At 40.0% G+C, this 18,275-nt stretch overlaps 1 protein-coding gene across 2 annotated transcripts in view; it reads left to right on the forward strand.

The window, feature by feature from the left end:
• The first annotated feature begins 606 nt into the window (after positions 1-606).
• LOC109413067 (kelch-like protein 5) overlaps positions 607-18,275 on the forward strand; it is a 35,729-nt gene continuing 18,060 nt past the window's right edge. The window contains exons 1-2 of one of the 2 annotated variants that reach the window (XM_062857080.1): positions 607-1,341; positions 10,248-10,308. In XM_062857080.1, coding sequence (XP_062713064.1) covers positions 1,173-1,341; positions 10,248-10,308 — 230 coding nt within the window. In that variant the 5' untranslated portion in view covers positions 607-1,172. The remainder of the gene's footprint in view (positions 1,342-10,247; positions 10,309-18,275) is intronic. The other variant, XR_009998847.1, reaches the window with a different exon arrangement.

Raw genomic sequence — 18,275 nt, forward strand, 5'->3', positions numbered from 1 at the left:
ATTTAGTCACAGACAAACAGAACAAAGTGCGATTAAAATCAGGAAACGATGGGAATTGGGTAGAGTGAGACGTCTGTTTGTCTGTGATTTAATTTTTATTGGAACAGTACGTTCAAAATGGGGATCAGTAGCGTGACGTTACAAAAACTAAATGTTTAACAGATTATATTTACTGCAAATTTTACATGGAATTCGAACATATTTCAGGTTTACGGTCGTATTTATGAGTTATATGTAGTGGAAAATCTGACCAAAAAGGCGTCAAAATATTGTAACGTCACGGTAGAATGTGTCAAAGATCATCAAAAATAAGAAAAAAACATTTTTAATATCAGAACCTCTCCTGCATCACCTTAAAATAAGTGACGTCACTGTTTCTGAAAACTTTTCTTTCTTCTCTAAACATTGCTACGCCATCTTTTGTGCGACCTTTATTGTTGACAGCATTGCGCTGGCTAATCATTGCATTCGTAGTGGTGTAATGTTGATCGATGTTGACAGCATAACAGTATCCTTGTCGAGCTGACATCGTGTGAAAAGCTTCCAACGTACGACCAGACTCCCATCACAAACTCTACTTTTTCCGACCAAACAAAGATTGCTTTGAGTTTGCGTTCACCATCCGGACCGCGGACTTGGTTGTGGTAGTGCGAGAACTATCAGTAATCTTTATTTTCATATAAACAAAACAGGAAAACAGAGTAGACAGACATCAGTCAGTCCAGCAGAGCAGATCCGATCGGGCTCAGGTTTTTTTTCTGCAACTCGTCGGTCGGTCGGGTCGTCGGATCAAAAAGACAAGGAAAAAATCAACCTGCGTACGGATCAAACCGACAGTGTGATGAGTCCGTGGCCGTCGTCAGACATCGGGAGGAGACCGTCGCGAGCGGACAAGTGAATTTTCTCCACGCACGCAGCAGAAACCAAAGTGTAGCAAATATTAGGGGTGGTGTTCCGCGGAGGATCAATCAATCTTCGCAGGAGAAAACGTCGTCAAGGATTGATCTTAGGGGAAACACAAAGGAGTGCACTCGAGTGTTCCAGTGTTTAGTGCTGTGTTGTGTTTTTGCGCTCGAAGAGAAATTCAGTGAACCATCAATTTTCGAAAGTGCACCGTAGAGTAAACAAACGAAACACGAAAATATTGTGTTTGGGAAAAAGTTAACAAAAGCATGAGTGAAATGTCTTGCAAGGGCAGTCCGACGTCGAGCGCTAGCGCTCGGATAAGCTTGGTCACCGACGAGAGCCATTTCAGCTTGGCCAGCTTGAACTCTTCCGTCAGCCAGGATGAGTTCTTCCGCTGCAGGGAGCACTCCGATCTGGTGCTGAAAAGGATGCAAGGTAGGCGTTTTGTTGTTTTTCTTTTGTCACTAGGCTTGGTTTAATCTATCCTATCGAAGTACGATATGCGGGGAAAGGGTAAGAAAAGTTGGTGGTAGGGTTGACTTAAGGCTCAAATAACCATCATTCAGTCATCAGCAATCATCAATTTTTCAAAAGCAGTTTTCTTCCTCCAAGTCGGAAAACCGTCATTGAAAATTATTTCACTGTTATTTAGATGGTGGCCAGAGAGCAGTGATAAATTTTTATTAACATTGGCTGAGATTTCAGTGAGAAAACTGCTTTTGAGTTTTTGGTAAACGATGATGGTTTGTTTCCTCTTAAGCAGAGATTCTCAAACATAGCTCAAAAACATAATACGACACGACGATAATGCATTTCACTGAACATCTATTCTCTGAATTAAGCAGTCCCAGTTCAAAACTTTTTCTAGGATTTCATCAAACGTTTTTTATGGTATTTTTTCCCAGGAATTGCTTCTGGGACTCATCCAGAAAATAATGTCTCTACGAGTTCTTGCAGGAGTTCGTTTTGGTATTTGTGACAGAAGGCGAATCCAAGAGATTTTGCTGGATTCTATCTTTCGTCTTTGGAATTTATCCATCATTTCTTATTGTGTTTCCTCCAAAAGGTTGCTTCTGGAAATCCTCCAGGAATGTATTCTAGAATTCCTCCAGGAGTTTATTCAGTAAGCCCTCAACAAGTTCCTTTCTTGAATCTAGATATGTCGAAATGACATTTTCAACACTGCCCTGGAGGATTTCCTGAAAAAAAAATCCTAGAGAAATCTCGAGATCCTGGAGGAACATCTGGACGAGTTCCTGGCGCAATCCATGAAAAAATTCCAAGAGGAATTCCTGAAGGAATCCTTAAAGAAATAGGTAGGTTCATCTTGTTGGAATTCTTGGAGAAATCCCTTGGATGAATTCTTGGAGGAATCACAAGATGATTTCTGGGCGGAATCCCTGGAAGAATTCTCTGATCAATCCCTGGAGAAATCCCTGGGGGTATTCTTGGATGAACCACTGATGAAATTCCTTGTGGAATTTTTGCAGGCATGCCTAAAAGAATCCCTGGAGAAATTTCTGAAAGTATACCTGGAAGAATCCCTGTAATAATCCCTGGATGAATTCCTGAAAAAAGTCCTGGAGGCATCCCTAGAGGAATTCTAGGAGGAGTGGTAGGCGAAACTTGTGAACAAATTCGAGGAACTCCTAGAGAAATTTCTGGAGGAATCCTTGGGGGAATTTTTGGAAGAATTCCAGGAGGAATCCCTGGAGGAACTCCTGATGCAATGAATGAATGATACTATAGGGAATCCTAGAGAAATGCCTGGAGAAACTTCTGGATAAATTACTGGTGGAATTCCGGGGGAATTCCTGGTGAAATTCATAGATGAATTCATGGAGGAATCCTTGGAGATATTCCTGGGTGCATTACTCAACCCTTGGAAAAACTACTGAATGAATTAATTGGAGAAACCTCTAGAAAAATTCTGGGAGGAGCCCCTGGAGAAATTTCTGAAAAAATCTCTTGAGAAACTCCTGGAGGAATCCTTGGAGGAATTTCTAGATGAATCTCTGGAGGAATCCCAGGCGAAATTCCGGGGGGAATCCCTAGAGGAATTCCTGGAAGTATTCCTGGAGAAGATATTCCTGGAAACATTCCAGGAGGAATTCCCGGAGAAATTCCTGGAAGAATTACGGTGGGATTTTCTGAAGGGATTCCTGGAGGAATTCCTGCATCAGTTTCTGGAGAATTCCTGGAGAAATTCCTGAAGAAATTCCTGGGGTAATTCCGGAAGGACTTCTTGGAGGATTTCTCGGAGGAGTCTCTAGAGAAATTCCTGGAGGAATGCCTAGAGGAATTCCTGCAGGATTCTTTGTAGGATTCCCTAGAGAAATCCCTTGAAGAATTCTTGGGGAAATACCTGCTGAAATTGCTGAAGGAATCCCTGGAGAAATTCCTGAAAAAATGCCTATAGAAATTCCTGGAGGAATCTCTAGAGCAACTCCTGTAGAAATTTCTAGAGGAATTAGTGGAGGAATTTGTGAAAGAATTCCTAGAAAAATTCTTGAAGAAATTCTTGCAGGAGCTTCCGAAGGAATCTCTACAAGAATTGCCAGAGGAATCCCTGGAAGAATTGCAGGAGTAATTTCTGGAGGAGTCCCTTGAGGAATTCCTGGAGGAAACCCAGGAAGAGTTCTTAAGGATAAATTCCTGAGAACATCCCAGGAAGAGTTTCTGAAGAAATCTCGGGAGGAAGCACTGAAGAAATCGCAGAAGAAATTCTAGGACAAATTCTGGATGAATCCTAAGAAGAGCTCGTGGAGGAATATCTGTAGCAGTTCCTGAAGGAATCCCTGGAGGAATTCCTGAAAAAACTGCAGGAGGAATCCGGAAAGAAATCCCAGGAGGAATCCCTAAACCCACCTTTCTCAACCTATGGGTCGCGACCCACCAGGCCCATAAGAAACACACGCGTCGGTAAAAAAGTTTGAGAAAGGCTGCCTTAAACAGTTCTTGGAGGAAATCTTGGATTTATTCCTGGAGGTGTTCATGAAAGAAGTTCAATAAGAATTCCAAGATAAATCATTGGAGGATTTTTTAAAATAATCCCTGGAGTTCACTGAAGGAATTTCCGAATGAATCTCTTGAAGAATTCTTGCAGAAGAAACCCCATTAGGAATGCCGGACGCAATCCCTTAGAAAAGCCCAGGAAAACTTTCCTAACTAATTCCTGGCAGAAGTCCATTGAGGAATTACTGAAGGAATTCCTGGAGAAGTTCCTGAACAAACACCTGGAGGAATTTCTAAAGGTGTCCCTAGAGGGATTTATAAAGGATTCCCATAAAATGGCTAGATATCCGGGTAGAAGAAAATAACCAACGAAGATCAAATTTCGCCATTAAAAATGAATAGCTGAATGGCAAAATTTGTCATTGGTTTGTTGGGAATAAGAGCTAAAAGAACAAAAATAATAACTGACTGAACCGGAAAATAACTCAATAATAACTAATTTTGTCCTTATATGAACAAACCAAGGACAAGTGGAATAATGGAATAGGTTATTATCGAGTTATTGAGAACAAAGTAAGAACAAAATAAGATCATTATAATTGTAAATTTTGTTCTTATGATTGGAAAAAAACTGTATTGTAAGTTCTGAAATGTTTTGTCCTTGGTTTGATCTTATAATAACAAAATAAGTTATTATTTACTTTTTTCTGGAACTAAGCGAGTTATTATTTTTTGTTTTTTTAGCTCTTATTCCTAACAAACCAATAACAAAATTTACTCTTCATCAATATTCTATTTAAAATAAAATAAATACTAAATAACTCATCAATAACAAAATAAGTTATGATTGCAAAATATGCAATTAGGGTGTTATTTTACTTAGGATGCTCAGAATTACTTATTTTGCTATGATGATATTGGTTCTGCTATGATTGCATATTTTGTTATTATTCAGTTATTTATTGTTATTCAATAATAACTCAGAAATAACAAATTTGGCAATGATAATATGTTTTGTTCTTAGCGAGTTATTTAGTGTTATCTATAAATAACATAAGAATGATAAAATGAGATATGATGGCAAAATTTGTTATTATTTTGTCCTTGGTTTGTTCTTCGCCGCCACCCGGACTGTACGTATCTGATCGCGTCCCAAAAATCAAGTCAATCGGTTAGAAATTGACTGCATTATAAGCAGCGAATGCCCAAAATAGGTTCGCCTGCCCAAATGGTCCCAGACCCTAAGTAAAGTAAAAATAACAAGGCAGGTGAATTTCAGTTGTCACATATCCTATCCTAGCACATCACCATCAATCACTACCTCAGCACTAACTGCGCTGCCATAGTGCCGCGTCAAAGTGAGAGTGTGCGCGTCCAAAGAATTTGCTGTTGTTGTTATTATTATTTGCGGCTTGAGACACGCCTACTCTCACGCTTAACTATAACAGCGCCCTAACACATCAAGACCTGCCTCTGTCTCTACCAACCTTCTGTCTCTACTTCGTCTTGGTAGAGTTAATAGTCAAGCCTATTCTCGCTGTCTACAATTTAAAAAAAAATGAAGAAATGAGAAAACTTTTCCCAAAGATGTCATACAGCTAAAACTAATAGTCTAGGCGAAAACGTTTTCTGTCCAGTTAGACACGATCCTACAATGCCATTACTGGAAAATAAGTAAAAAAACTGTATTACCCATTTAGGAAATGATTATTTATGTTATTCCAAATTTGTGTAAACATTCAAAAGAATTATCACAAAGTATTTCAAAATGTCTATGGAACGCAAACGTTCAGATATTTAAAACAATTGTATTACTTTTTTTAACACATTGTGAACCTCTGAGGAACGACATACCCGAAGGCTGTGAGCAAGCATCCGATGCAAGCTGCAAATAGTGATGGAAGCAGTCGCGAGAGAGGTCATCACCCAGATGCATGGAACTTTCACTGATGCTGGTGGTAATGATCTTGTGCAATAAATGTTCTTGCCCTTTGTTTTCCAGCCAGTTTGTCGCTTCGGTGCGATGCGAACGCGAACATGCTAGCTGCAGCCAGCAAGCAAGTAGATACATCAGGCTTTTTCGGTGTGCACATAAAGATGTGGAAACATCATGTTTTGAGTGCATATGATACAAACTGAAACATCGCAACAACACCATGTTGATATTAATAGATACAACAGCGCATGGCGTTGTGTTTTCCCATACGTCCGGAGTTACATACATAAGTACTTTCGTGTCAAGGTTCCATGCATTTTGTACTGAACACGAATACACCAAAACATATCATGATTATGCTTGCTAAATTTAGTGCTTCGAGCATTAGCTAAAAAGTGATATTTCATATGGTTCTTATTTATCTCCTCTTTCTGCAATTACATTCGAACTACGATAACTTAAATTAAGTTAACAGACAATACTGTTATTTTTCAAACTTATTTTACCTTCGATCAAGTATTGGGGTTCTCATCAATGTTTAGACTTTGGTGATAATTGCGTTCTTTAGGGGTATCCGGATTTATTCATAATTGGATTCTCCGCCCAAAAATTAGTCGAAACCTAAAATTTCATTATTTTTGGAGTCCGGGAACTATTTTTAAAATGCATTTATAGTTTGCATGGGGAAAATTTTTTGTTCGGGTTGAACTGTCATTTTATCGATTTAACTGTCATTCTATCCAGAAAAATAAAAACTGTTTTGTTAATTTGACCATCAAAACAAAGGTATTGGAAACCAATAAAATCACGTTATACTCAGAAAAATGAGCTCTTTCGATTAGGCTATAGAAAAAAAGCAATATGTTTTCACTAAACAAGCCAATTTGTAAATCCATTGAATTATCATTTTCCACCTACATTTCACACAAATCAAACTTATATCGTTTAACTGTTGTGCACCGACGACAAAGAAACAAAGAAATTTGCAAAGAAACTTATTCCTGTAATATGTATATTATAACTCTTCATATCTTTTTCTTCTTTGTGTTATTTCTAACCGTGACTGAGCCTATTTCTCAGTCTAGTATTCTCAGTTTTGTACCTTTTAATTCCGCCCTGTTATATTTATCCTTTGACAGATACGCGTATTTCGACTTCCACTGTAATCTTCCTCAGTGTCAGCTATTCAATGGATAACTTTGGATTGCATTTCCTCGAGCATAAATCCGAAGGCCCGTCAAGCGCATTGTCCTGAAATGAAAACGCTTCTCGGTATTCACTGCGAGCAAGCAAGCAAAGAGTAGTTGTACTCTAGAAACCTAGTCCTTAAATGCATACTTTAGATTTTAGATTACCAATATATAAAGTTTTGCTAACGTTTATAATATTGTCTATTCACTGGAAGTGTAATATCTCAGCTCTCGGACAAGATGTTGAGTTGTTGAACAAAATTGGCAGTAGCCAAATCTAGATCTCTCCGGAGGTTTTCAGAACTATGCATATGCCGCTTTCATTTGAGCCAAAGAGAGCAAACATTCATTTCTAAATGTTTTAATGGGAGCACCCATAGGGAAGGGATCATCCACAGCTTCTGATTTTCGAAAAAGTTTCACTCCCACGAAAAAATAATTGAGTAACTCTCGGCCCACTATTTACACCTTGTCTTTGAAAACGCCCAAGGTGGCAATTTTCTTAAAGTCCTTCCCAAAAAAGTAAGGAAATTGCATTTGGTTAATATCACATTGACGGACCTCTGTTAGTTAGAGTCACAACTATTTTTACGGACTTCTCGATTTTGGTCAATTGTTGGCTCATTTAAAACGTTATAACTCGAAAGTTTCTCCAGAAACGACTTTAAAACGGAATGTTGTTGAAAAGTGACATTTTTTTGTAGTTGTGAAAAGTTGTCGGCCATATTGATTTCGGTCGCCATTTTGAATTCACCAAAACACAACATATCAAAAAATAGAGATGCCTTTTTGTCCTATTAAAAGTTATCTGCCGTTTTGTAAATCATGTTACTTCTTGCGCACTGGGCCAGGTGCCGGTTGTTTATATAAATGCAGTGTTCAGAGTGCTTACGACCATTTGAAATCTGAACACACTAATAAAAAGCTGAAAGTTTCAGGATTTTCTTCATTGCGTGAGATTCTAACAGGAACTCGTCCCGCTAATTCTCTCGTAATTTCTTCTAGGATTGCTACAGTATTTGCTTCCGGGATTGCTTCCGAAGTTCTTTTGGGAATTCCTCAGGGTTTAATTCAGAATTGCTTCAGAGACTCCCTTTGGGATTCTTTCAGAAGTTATTCCGAAAATTCTAAAGAAATTACATCTGGGATTTGTTACAAAAATATTTAACAGGAAACTATTTATTACAAAGAATTGACATATCACAACACATAGAACCTTACAAAGGCACAATAAGAGACATCACAAATGGACACAGCACAACATATAACATAAATGTGCCCTATTATTTAGATCACAGGATGACGAGGTTTCATGTATAGGTTTGGGTCGATCCTGGAATTGTATTTTAATTGGCAGTTTGTCTTTTAGTTGACAGTCATTGCTGCTGCTTTCATAGATTGGGTTTGTCTAGGAAAACTAATCCTAATCGGGCATCCCGTTTCGGGTTTCATCACTAGCGTTCTATGACTTGAAGTCTGTGCCTGGGAAAGATTTACATCTCTAGTACTTAAACGCGGCCCGAAATGGCCTGAATGTAGGCAATCGAAATGGGATTGCACTTCATGGGCCTCTACTCTGCTAGAACCCTATAAATGTTAATTAATACTAGGGGAAGATTTACAAAAGAAAATTCAACATGTAACACAAACAACGCACGAATATTAAACTTTGAACACATTAAACAATTATTCTGTTTTATTAATGTACCAACCCGTAACAGATTCCTTCAGGAGTCTTCAGTTAGCCTAGTGGTTAAGGCTAAGGATCGCCAATCCGGAGACGGCGGGTTCGATTCCCGTTCCGGTCGGGAAAATATTCTCGACTCCCTGGCCATAGTGTATCATTGTACTTGCCTCACAATATACAAATTCATGCAATGGCAGGCAAAGGAAGCCCTTCAATTAATAACTGTGGAAATGCTCAAAGAACACTAAGTTGAAGCGAGGCAGGACAAGTCCCAGTGCGGACGTAGAGCCAGAAAGAAGAAGATTCCTTCAGGTACTCTTTGCAGGATTCCGCCAGGAATTTGTTCTCGGGTTCCTTCACGAGTTTTTTTTAGTTTCCTCAGATCTTTTAGGATTCAGGAATCAAAGAAATCTTATTGGATTCCTAAAATAGTTCCTTCTGGGATTTCCCCAGTATTCTTTCTGGAGTTTTTTCCAAAAACTACTTAGATTCCTGCAAAGAATCCTTCTACGATTTATTTAGGAATGTCTTCCGGGATTCCTGCAGGAGATATTTCCGAGGTTTCCGCAGAAATTTTGTCAGGCGTTCTCCAAGGAGTTCCTTGGAAGACTTCTCCATTTTAGGATTCCACCTTCTGCGATTCCTCCAAAAGCTCTTTCTGGGATTACTCCAGGTGTTCCCTTTGAACTTCTCCTTGAGTTCTCTCCGGGTTTAATCCAGCATTATTTTCTGAGATTGACCAGTAGTTTCTTCTGAGATTACCTAATGACATCCTTTCATCATTTCTCTAGAAATTCCTTCTGGGATTCCTCCTTTTGAGGGTTCCTTCTTCTGATATTCCTTGAGGAGCTTTTTCTGGGATTTCTCCAGAAGTTCCTTCTAGGACTCCTCCAAGAGTTCCTTCACGATCACGTTTTCTTTAAGTGTCATGAGACTCTTTGAGGTATCATATGCTATGTTCACATCAGGAATGTTCATTATGCAACTCATTTGGGTTCCATAATGAGCGTTGTGCAACTCAAATGTGTTGTATAATGAAACTCATTGCATGAAACTCGATTTTTTCAGCACTTTTCATATGAAAAAATCATCTTTTTTCAACTCGTCGCATGAATAACTACTCATTCTGTCTGGTGTTAGATTTGAAAAAATCGTATGTTTGCTGTGATTCTTATGTGGATAGGACCAATTCAAATCGAACGCCAGATTTTTTCTTTGTTATCTCAAATGTCACCGCAGGACGATCACATGTGGTCATTCATGGGTCATTACTGTATGGTCACAGACAGTCTGTGGTATGGTTGTCTTTTATAATTATAATATCGTCTACATATATTAAATGTTTACTATGACTAAATCATTTCATGTGCACAATCTATTGTGGTTCAATGGGCTTTTACTTAAAGCCCGGCAATTCCCGTGAGAATGTATGGTCCGCTTGATACACAACAACACTCTTTAACCCGGCGCGACCTCTCATAGTCGCGCGTTCTAATTGCAGGAAATTTTAATTACTGTCGAAGAAATAATCACGTTTAGTCACTTCTCGCTTTCTTTGTGTCTTCCATTCTAGAATATCTTCAGAACGAGAAGCTGTGCGACGTGGTCTTGATCGCAGGATTAGATGGCAAGCGGTAAGTATAGCCTTCCCCCGTTCCGTCCTCTACACAAGTAAGAAAGCCTCTTCACCGAACCGAAATGCACAATGTCAATGTCGTGCAGTGCTCTCTGTCGCTGTCATCATTATGCACTGCCTCTTCCGCCGCCGCCGCCTCGAAGATTAAGAATGAGAGTGACTGGTTTGTGGGTTCCCCCGTTCCGTTCTTTCGATTCAAGTTTGTTGGGGGCGCTGCCCTCGCGGTCGCACATCTGGCCCGATTTGGCGCGCAACGCTTTGTCCAGGTTCTCTTTCTGTTCTACCTTACTGACTGGTACAGTGCGCTTGTAAGACTTCTTCCTTCGAACTTTTCTCCTTTCCATTTTAGATTTTCTTGGTTTCTTTTGTCCGACGACCTACCGGTTTATGATTTCCTCTGGTGATCGTTGTCATTCCGGGTGGGAACTGTCTGTAGTGTAGTGTTTATTTATTTAGTAGTTTTTCTCCTGCTGCGTGGCGTCTGATTGACGCAAATTAAATTTGTTCACAAGTTTCGAATTTTCTTGTTATTCCATTATATATTATAATGGTTAAACAAATTTTGAAAAACAAATACTTATTGAAAGTTTCATATAGGTATCTTTGTACATTTTTGTATTTTTTTCTTATCCATTATTTATTATAAACCATATCTGGCAAGCTTTATGGGGCTGTTCGAACCCGTATGAAGTTGATCATCAATTGTAATTGTAGTTTGTAAGTTTATTTATACGATAGCCTGTCAGTGTACAAACTTTAAATCAGGTCAAGAAATCGAACATTATAGAAAAAAATACAGTTTAAATAAAACAAACAAATTAAATCAACAAAACTTAGCAATTTAACGAATGACTAAGGCGCCGTCCACAAATTACGTAACGCTCTAGGGGGAGGGGGGGAGTCTGGCCGAGCGTTACGGCCCATACAAAAATTTTAGGGTTTTCATACAAAAAAGCGTTACATAGGGGGGAGGGGGGGGGTCAAAAAATGTCGATTTTAGCGTTACGTAATAAATGGATGCTGCCTAATAGGCGAATTATTTTGTTTAATTAACCCTAAAAGGGATACCTGGGGTCCATTGGACCCCAGGCGCCTTTCAGAGCTCGTCTTTAATGGAACACACTCAGCGAAGTGACGAAACTGAGGCCATGAAGGTATCCCTTTTAGGGTTAATTAAACTAATCTATTAGTGGAAGAAAGAAGATAATGTTGGTTTCTGTTTCACATCGTTTGGCAGACCATTTCAGTAGGTGGCTCCGTACACTAGCACACTCCTCTCACTGGTGCACCATGGTGGTAGTATGCCGGGGAATGATGAAACAGCGGGTTGCAGATATTCCCCGATGTAATCCGGTAGATTCGTGCAGTACGCCTTTCGCATAAAGCAGCATATTCTGAGGCGATAGTTGAATGGCAAGTCGACTCCCAGAATTGAGTTCCGAACGGCTGCAATTGTTTCTCGCTGGCGAAGGTTATACACAAAACGTATTGCAGATTTGAAGTATCTGTACAGTCGCTCCTTCAGAGCTGATAGTCCTGGGTAGTATACGATGTCGGCATACATGAAGATGGGCATCACTATCGCTACCACGAGCTTTCGTCGAGTCGCTAACACTACCGTCAAATGGGGTAACTTGCAACACTTTTCGACTTTGAAGCTATATCATTAAAAATCTAAATATTGGAAACATACTGTAAAGCATCTCGTACACGAATTACCACGAGTAGAATACTATGCAGAACTTCATTTACCAAAATATGTTGCCACCTAATCAGGAGGTGTGAAATACATGCTTGTTGCAAGTTACCCCATCTGTGGGGTAACTTGCAACACATGGCATGAAGCTAAGTTAGCTATCATTAAACTGCTCTATTCTAGTACTTGATCATTTTATGAGTTTTTGATGTAATGCATGAAAAATGCATTGAAAAGATGTACACTAACCAACTGAAATATGTTTTTTTCATGAAAGTTTTGGTAGTTATTACAAACGAGAGAATATCGTTTCACAGCAGGTCTCACGTCTCTCAAATATAAACGATACATGGATCTCATAACTCACTACTAGTAACAAGATGTCAACAATGCTTAATGTCATTTCTTGAAAAGGTAGAGTAAGTCATCTTTAGGTAATTTTCAGTTTGAAGTGGTGTTTGGCTACTTCAGCTAATATACCATGATTTGAACACTTATTATACTTTGTAAATAGTAAAGCCGTTCATTTGAGCATTCACCTGGATTAATTTACTGCATCTACGTTCACAATTGATATTGGCCGTTGTTCAAGAACGTACATAAACTGAATTAAACTTTCAACAAGGTGAAACATGAATACAATTTCAAAATATGGTATTCCTAAGCAATGTTTGAAAGTCACGTGCAAAAAAAATGGTAAAATTGAGTCGATATTTGAAAATGAGCGTTACGTAATAAATCAGTGATCTATTTCGATTATTTCTAGCAGAAAAATCGTGAAATGAAAATAAATAATAGAATGTTTTGTTAATTTCAACTGTTGCAAGTTACCCCATAGTGGTTGTCAAATATAATAATGATTTTTTACATTACTTAGTCGATAACTTTACCAAACTTTTATTGGTCAGCCTAGCTTACTATTAGGTACCCTAACGGCAGGCAAGGTCATCAAACTTATCGCACACACCACAAGAAAGAGATAGAGTACGATTTTCATACTTGTTTATATGGCATAAAATGAGCAAACGGTTTTAACAGTGTAGCTAAACAATAAACAAAGAAACAAAACTGATTTTTCCAGTAAAACGACCTTTGGTATATATAATTTCGATAACCGAAATTGTGGAGCTTTCATTATTATGAGAAAATATTTCACATTGAGTGTTTGTCATCGTGTTGCAAGTTACACCGCTGTTGCAAGTAACCCCGTTTGACGGTACATCGTTTACTTGATGAGACCAAGATGGGCAGCGATCCAGTTTAAGGCCAAGGTTTGTTACTTCGGTGGATAACGGCACAGTTTCTCCACAGAAGATCATGTTGGACTGTGGCATAATTGGCCTCGACTTGTCTGAAATGGTCGCTTGAGGCTTCTGTGGATTGGGGGCCAATCGGTTTGCATCGGCCCAGCAAAATATTGCTTCAAGAATAATGTTGATCTCGCGTACAAGCCTCTCGATTGTGGAGGCTGGATCGGAAATGCAGACTTGCAGGTCATCGGCATACAAATGGTAGTTGCATTTGACTGACAATGGCAAGCTATTGATGTACATACATGCTGAAAAGCAGCGCACTGCGACAGGATCCCTGAGGTATACCTAGGCGCACTGACTGTTTTCTGCGTACCAAGAATGATGAAAATAGGTCGCATGCTGCCTGAGCGAAGAAGGACTCGTGTCGGAGTTTGTTACCCAAAATTTCGTGGCTTACACAGTTTAAAGCGAGAGAAAAGTCCACAAGAACCATGACTATACAGAGATCGTTATCAAGATTCATGTACACGTCGTGTACAACTTTGGTGAGGGCAGTCATTGTACTGTACATTTTCTTGTATCCTGATTGGAATCTCGACAGTAGGGGGCAGTGGGATTGTCGAGATGTTCTGTTATTTGCGATAACAGTATTTTCTCGAACACTTTGGAAATCGCAGGTAGGACACCGATTGTACAAATGGGAGAGTTGAGGAAGGATGAACGGGCAGAGCAACTTGATGAAGGAGATCGGTACTTCTTCCGATCCTGTTGGGTTCGTCTGTATATCATATATTTTCCTGCAGATTACCGCGCTACTCGTTTGTCGAAAGTTGAACTCCGGTATATCTCGAATGGTGCCGTGGGTGCCTGAGCTTGGCCTGCATTTTGCAGTAGGCGATGACCGTCACAGAAGAACCTGTTCAGTTCGTCTGCGTCTAATCCTTTTTTTTTGGCGTTGTTATGGATCTCTTCTCTTAGATTGGTCCACAACTTTTTCACAGGTAGGGTATGGTCAAAATGCAGTTCAGCATAAAGCTTTTTTTGCAGCGAAAATGAGTGAATTGGCTCTGTCTTGTTTACGTTGATAGTCAAATTATTGTTCATTCCCTCTGGCTCTATCTGGATTACGCGAATAGAGGACGTAAGCCATATTCCTCAATGCTAGGGCTTGTTTGATGATTTCAGTAATCCAGGGCGTATGCTTATCTCGTACTTCGATGGTGAGTTCAGGTGCATGGCGTTCAACCAACTCCTTCAGCTCAGTTGTTTGCAAGTCCGCCTATACCGTCGTGTCATCAGAGTCGTAAAACGGCTGGAAGTCAATAGTTTGGAAGTTGGCTTGCAGTTGTACAGGATTCATAGCACGGAAGTTTCGGATGCGTATGGTTTATAGAGTGGGTCTTCGCATTTTAATTCTTGCTAGCAAGTAAAACAGTTCGTGATCCGAAATAGTGTTACCGGTACAGGTCTTCGCTTTGATTACCGAATCAGAACAATCCGTGATCATCAGATCGATAGTAGTTGCAGGCAGTTTGTTCGGTAATACGTGTAGGTCCGGTAGGAAGCACTGATAGATTGAACGTTGTTGAAACGTTGAAATCGCCTATCACGAATAGCTTATCGTATCCGATATCGATGAGGTCCAACAGTAGCTTCTCGTAACATTGGGAGTAGTATGGATTTGAAGAGATAGGATTGTAAAGCGCCATCACACATACCTTCAACTCGTTTGCCTTTTATTCCTTTTCGCACATACAATCCTATGCCGCCGCATGTTCTTGTATCTCGACCTCTTCCAATTGGTAGAGAATGCTTGAAGAAGTTGTACGCCGGAATTCGGATGGGACCAGTGAATCAAAATTCATCCATCGCGCAACAATAATGACAATGTCGCCACCTGTATTTTTTGCGACAATTCACCCAATGCGACATAAGTTTGTTCCAACTTGAAAATAATAGGATAAACATCGTACACCACGAGTTTAGAGATTTTTAAGCCTTGCATTGCGATTTTCGAATGGTAACTTCGAGTCGGTAAACACTGCAACTCTGTTGAAGATATATCATCAAACAGTTTCTACTTTGGGTTAGTAATAAATCAGTAACAAATTTTGAAAACGACGTATAATCAATGGTGTAGCATTGATTATACGTCGTTTTCAAAATTTGATACTGAAATGATTATTCACGGGTTGAAAAGTACGCAACAAATTCAGCTGCAACAAAAAAAATTCGAGATCATGTCATTATCTGTTATCAGTAGGGATAAAGAGTAATCGTCGTGCCTTCTTTGTTGCTTGTTTTGTGCCTCTTTTGTCTGACAATTCTCTTCACTGAATGGGACTGAAAGGAGAGGACGATTTCAGTTTCGATTCATTTACAGCGCATATGGCATGGTACACAAATTACGTAACGCTAAAATTGGCAATTTGAGACCCCCCTCCCCCTTGTAACGCTTTTTGTATGAAAATCAAAAATATGTTGTATGGATCGTAACGCTAAGCTACACTCCCCCCCTCTCCCAATAGCGTTACGTAATTTGTGTACGATGCCTATGTAGTATTGGTTCTTTTCGAGAAGCAGTTTGACACCATCAATATGACGTTCGAGTCCTCGGACATTTAGGTGTCCGATACGTAGATTCGAGAGGTTAGGCATTCAGAATTTGTTCTGGAAGTCGTTAGCATTGTTGTATGGAAGGTAGGCTACTTGAGATTTACATTGTGGAAGATAGGGTATCGAAAAAAAGGGATGAGTCATCGGTTTCACGGTTGTGCCTTGTTAGCTCGAGAAGATGTTCGGTACTGTACACCGCAGTGTACCGCTGGTGTCCTGGCAATAGCACTGAAATATAATCATTTCGAACAAAAACCGATTGAATTACCTTCCTTTGGTTTAGACGGAGAGCACAAGATTACGCATACGGAAGGCTTGTATGGACAACAATTCGTTTACAGTGAAACGGTATCCGACATCAGGACCGTGTTTCAGACGGCTCAACTTGGCTTCTTTTTATCTCTCGAAGTACCTCCTAATCACCCGTTGCTGCGCGTGTTTGTTGTCGAAAACTGCAACAATGGTCGGTGCTATGCCTTGGTCTGACCATTTCAATGGTTTCACCTCGACTCGGAAACTAACTACGTGAGGCATTTCTTCCTGAACGTCGAGGAGAGTGAACACATTCTCGACTATACTCCGCACACTCTTTCCCTCACGGTAAAGGATCTTGTTGATGGCTAGACAGCAGCAGTTTACTGACTTTGCTGGCAATTACTGGCTAATATGGTGCTCGAAAACTTCGAGCTTTATACCGATATCGTTGTCAATGCGGTTTGGGAAGCACTATGGAGCTTGCTCTGGATCCGGTCATGCTTGATTTATCGGATTCAATCTTCTTCTTCTTTATGGTTCTACGTCCCCACTGGGAGGTGGTGGTGGTGGTGAATGGTTGGAGAGGAAGTGTTAGACATACCGCTTTGCTTTAGTAGAATTAGTCACGAGCTGATCAATTAGCAGTGTCAGCTGAAGAATGACCATCGCTACATCTTTTTTGGCCATGTGAACTCGCAAACTTTGCGTTGCAGGTCAACCAACTGGGATCTCTTTACTGATTTGGTTGCGGCCAAATTTCATGGATACTCATCATCCATTGATACATCTAGTGATTTAGATGATGGCGTTGATACTACAGCGACCTTCATTATGGCAGCTTTTGAAGAAGCTTGCCCTCTACGGTCTGTGAGGACCGCAAGAGGCCTACAGGCTTTTCGGTCTGCTGAACGATCCGGCTGGAAAAATCTGTGTGGAACTCTGATCTGAAGAAACTCAGGAAAAAATGTAGAAAGAGTTGTAACAGACAACGTTCGGCTGGATCAAAGGCTTTCAGAACGGTTCGCAAGGTCTACAAGAAAGCTCTCCGGTCTGCTGAACGACCCGGCTCAGCCTGCCGGCTGGAAAAACCTTTGTACAAATGTTTCCAGTTTGAGTGAAGTCAGTCGGTTAAACAAAACCCTTGCCAAATCTAAGGATTTTCGAACGATTTTCATTTGCTCTGATGAGGAAGTTCTGGAATGCTGTGTGATATTACATCTTCGGATGAAGCTATGACTTATGATGATAGTTATGATTCTCTGGAGGGCCCTAAATAGCTTTGCTCCTTCCATATCTCTTGGGCAGATGGGATCTATCCTATTTTAATTTAATTATTTCAAACAGGTATTACTGTAAAGATTATTCCGAAAGTGGGTCGTTCGTCGTATGAGGAAGCAAATAGTGCACTGAGCTTAGAACGCATTGTAGATCATCATATCCGTGATGTTAATCTGGCCAACGTGCCCCCTCATGTGAACCAACATGCCGACCAATCTGGTAAGTCCACTGTGACTCTTTTACACAAGATTTTTTTACGATATCGAGAAGGCATTCGCCCAAAAGCAATTTTGTTTGAGTGTTTTCTTAAATATCGAGGGTGCCTTTGACCATGTGCCTTTCGATGCCATATTGGAAGCCGCACGGAGTCATGGTATATCTCCAATGATTTCCAATTGGATTCACCAAATGCTCAAAAACCGACATCTCTTCTCGACATGGCGTATAGCAGAGATTAGGAAGTTGAGTGTTTGTGGATGCCCCAAAGGGGAGTCTTGTCATAGCTTTTACATATGTGTTATTTGACTAATATTGGCCTAAGGATGTCTTATGTGGTGGCAAAAGAGCGAAGTGAGAACAATCTAATCAAAATTAGACCATCTCCAATGGTTGTGCTTAATAGCGATTCTGGAAAGTTCTCTTCAACTTCCACGGCAGCGCTCGAAGTTCTCTTTGACATTGTCCCACTGCACTTTCATTATTTAAGAAGCATTTCTTGCACTTAACGTAACGGATACTCGGTCTACTAGAGGAAACTCCTGTGAACTGCAGATCAACACACACCTCGTTATTTCCGCTTTTGGTGAATTGGGACAAAGTTATCCTTACTCCAAGTGATCTTACAATTGCTTAAATTTTCCATATAGG

This window comes from Aedes albopictus, chromosome 3 (genome assembly GCF_035046485.1).
Source record: "Aedes albopictus strain Foshan chromosome 3, AalbF5, whole genome shotgun sequence".
NCBI classification, from domain to species: Eukaryota; Metazoa; Arthropoda; class Insecta; order Diptera; family Culicidae; genus Aedes; species Aedes albopictus.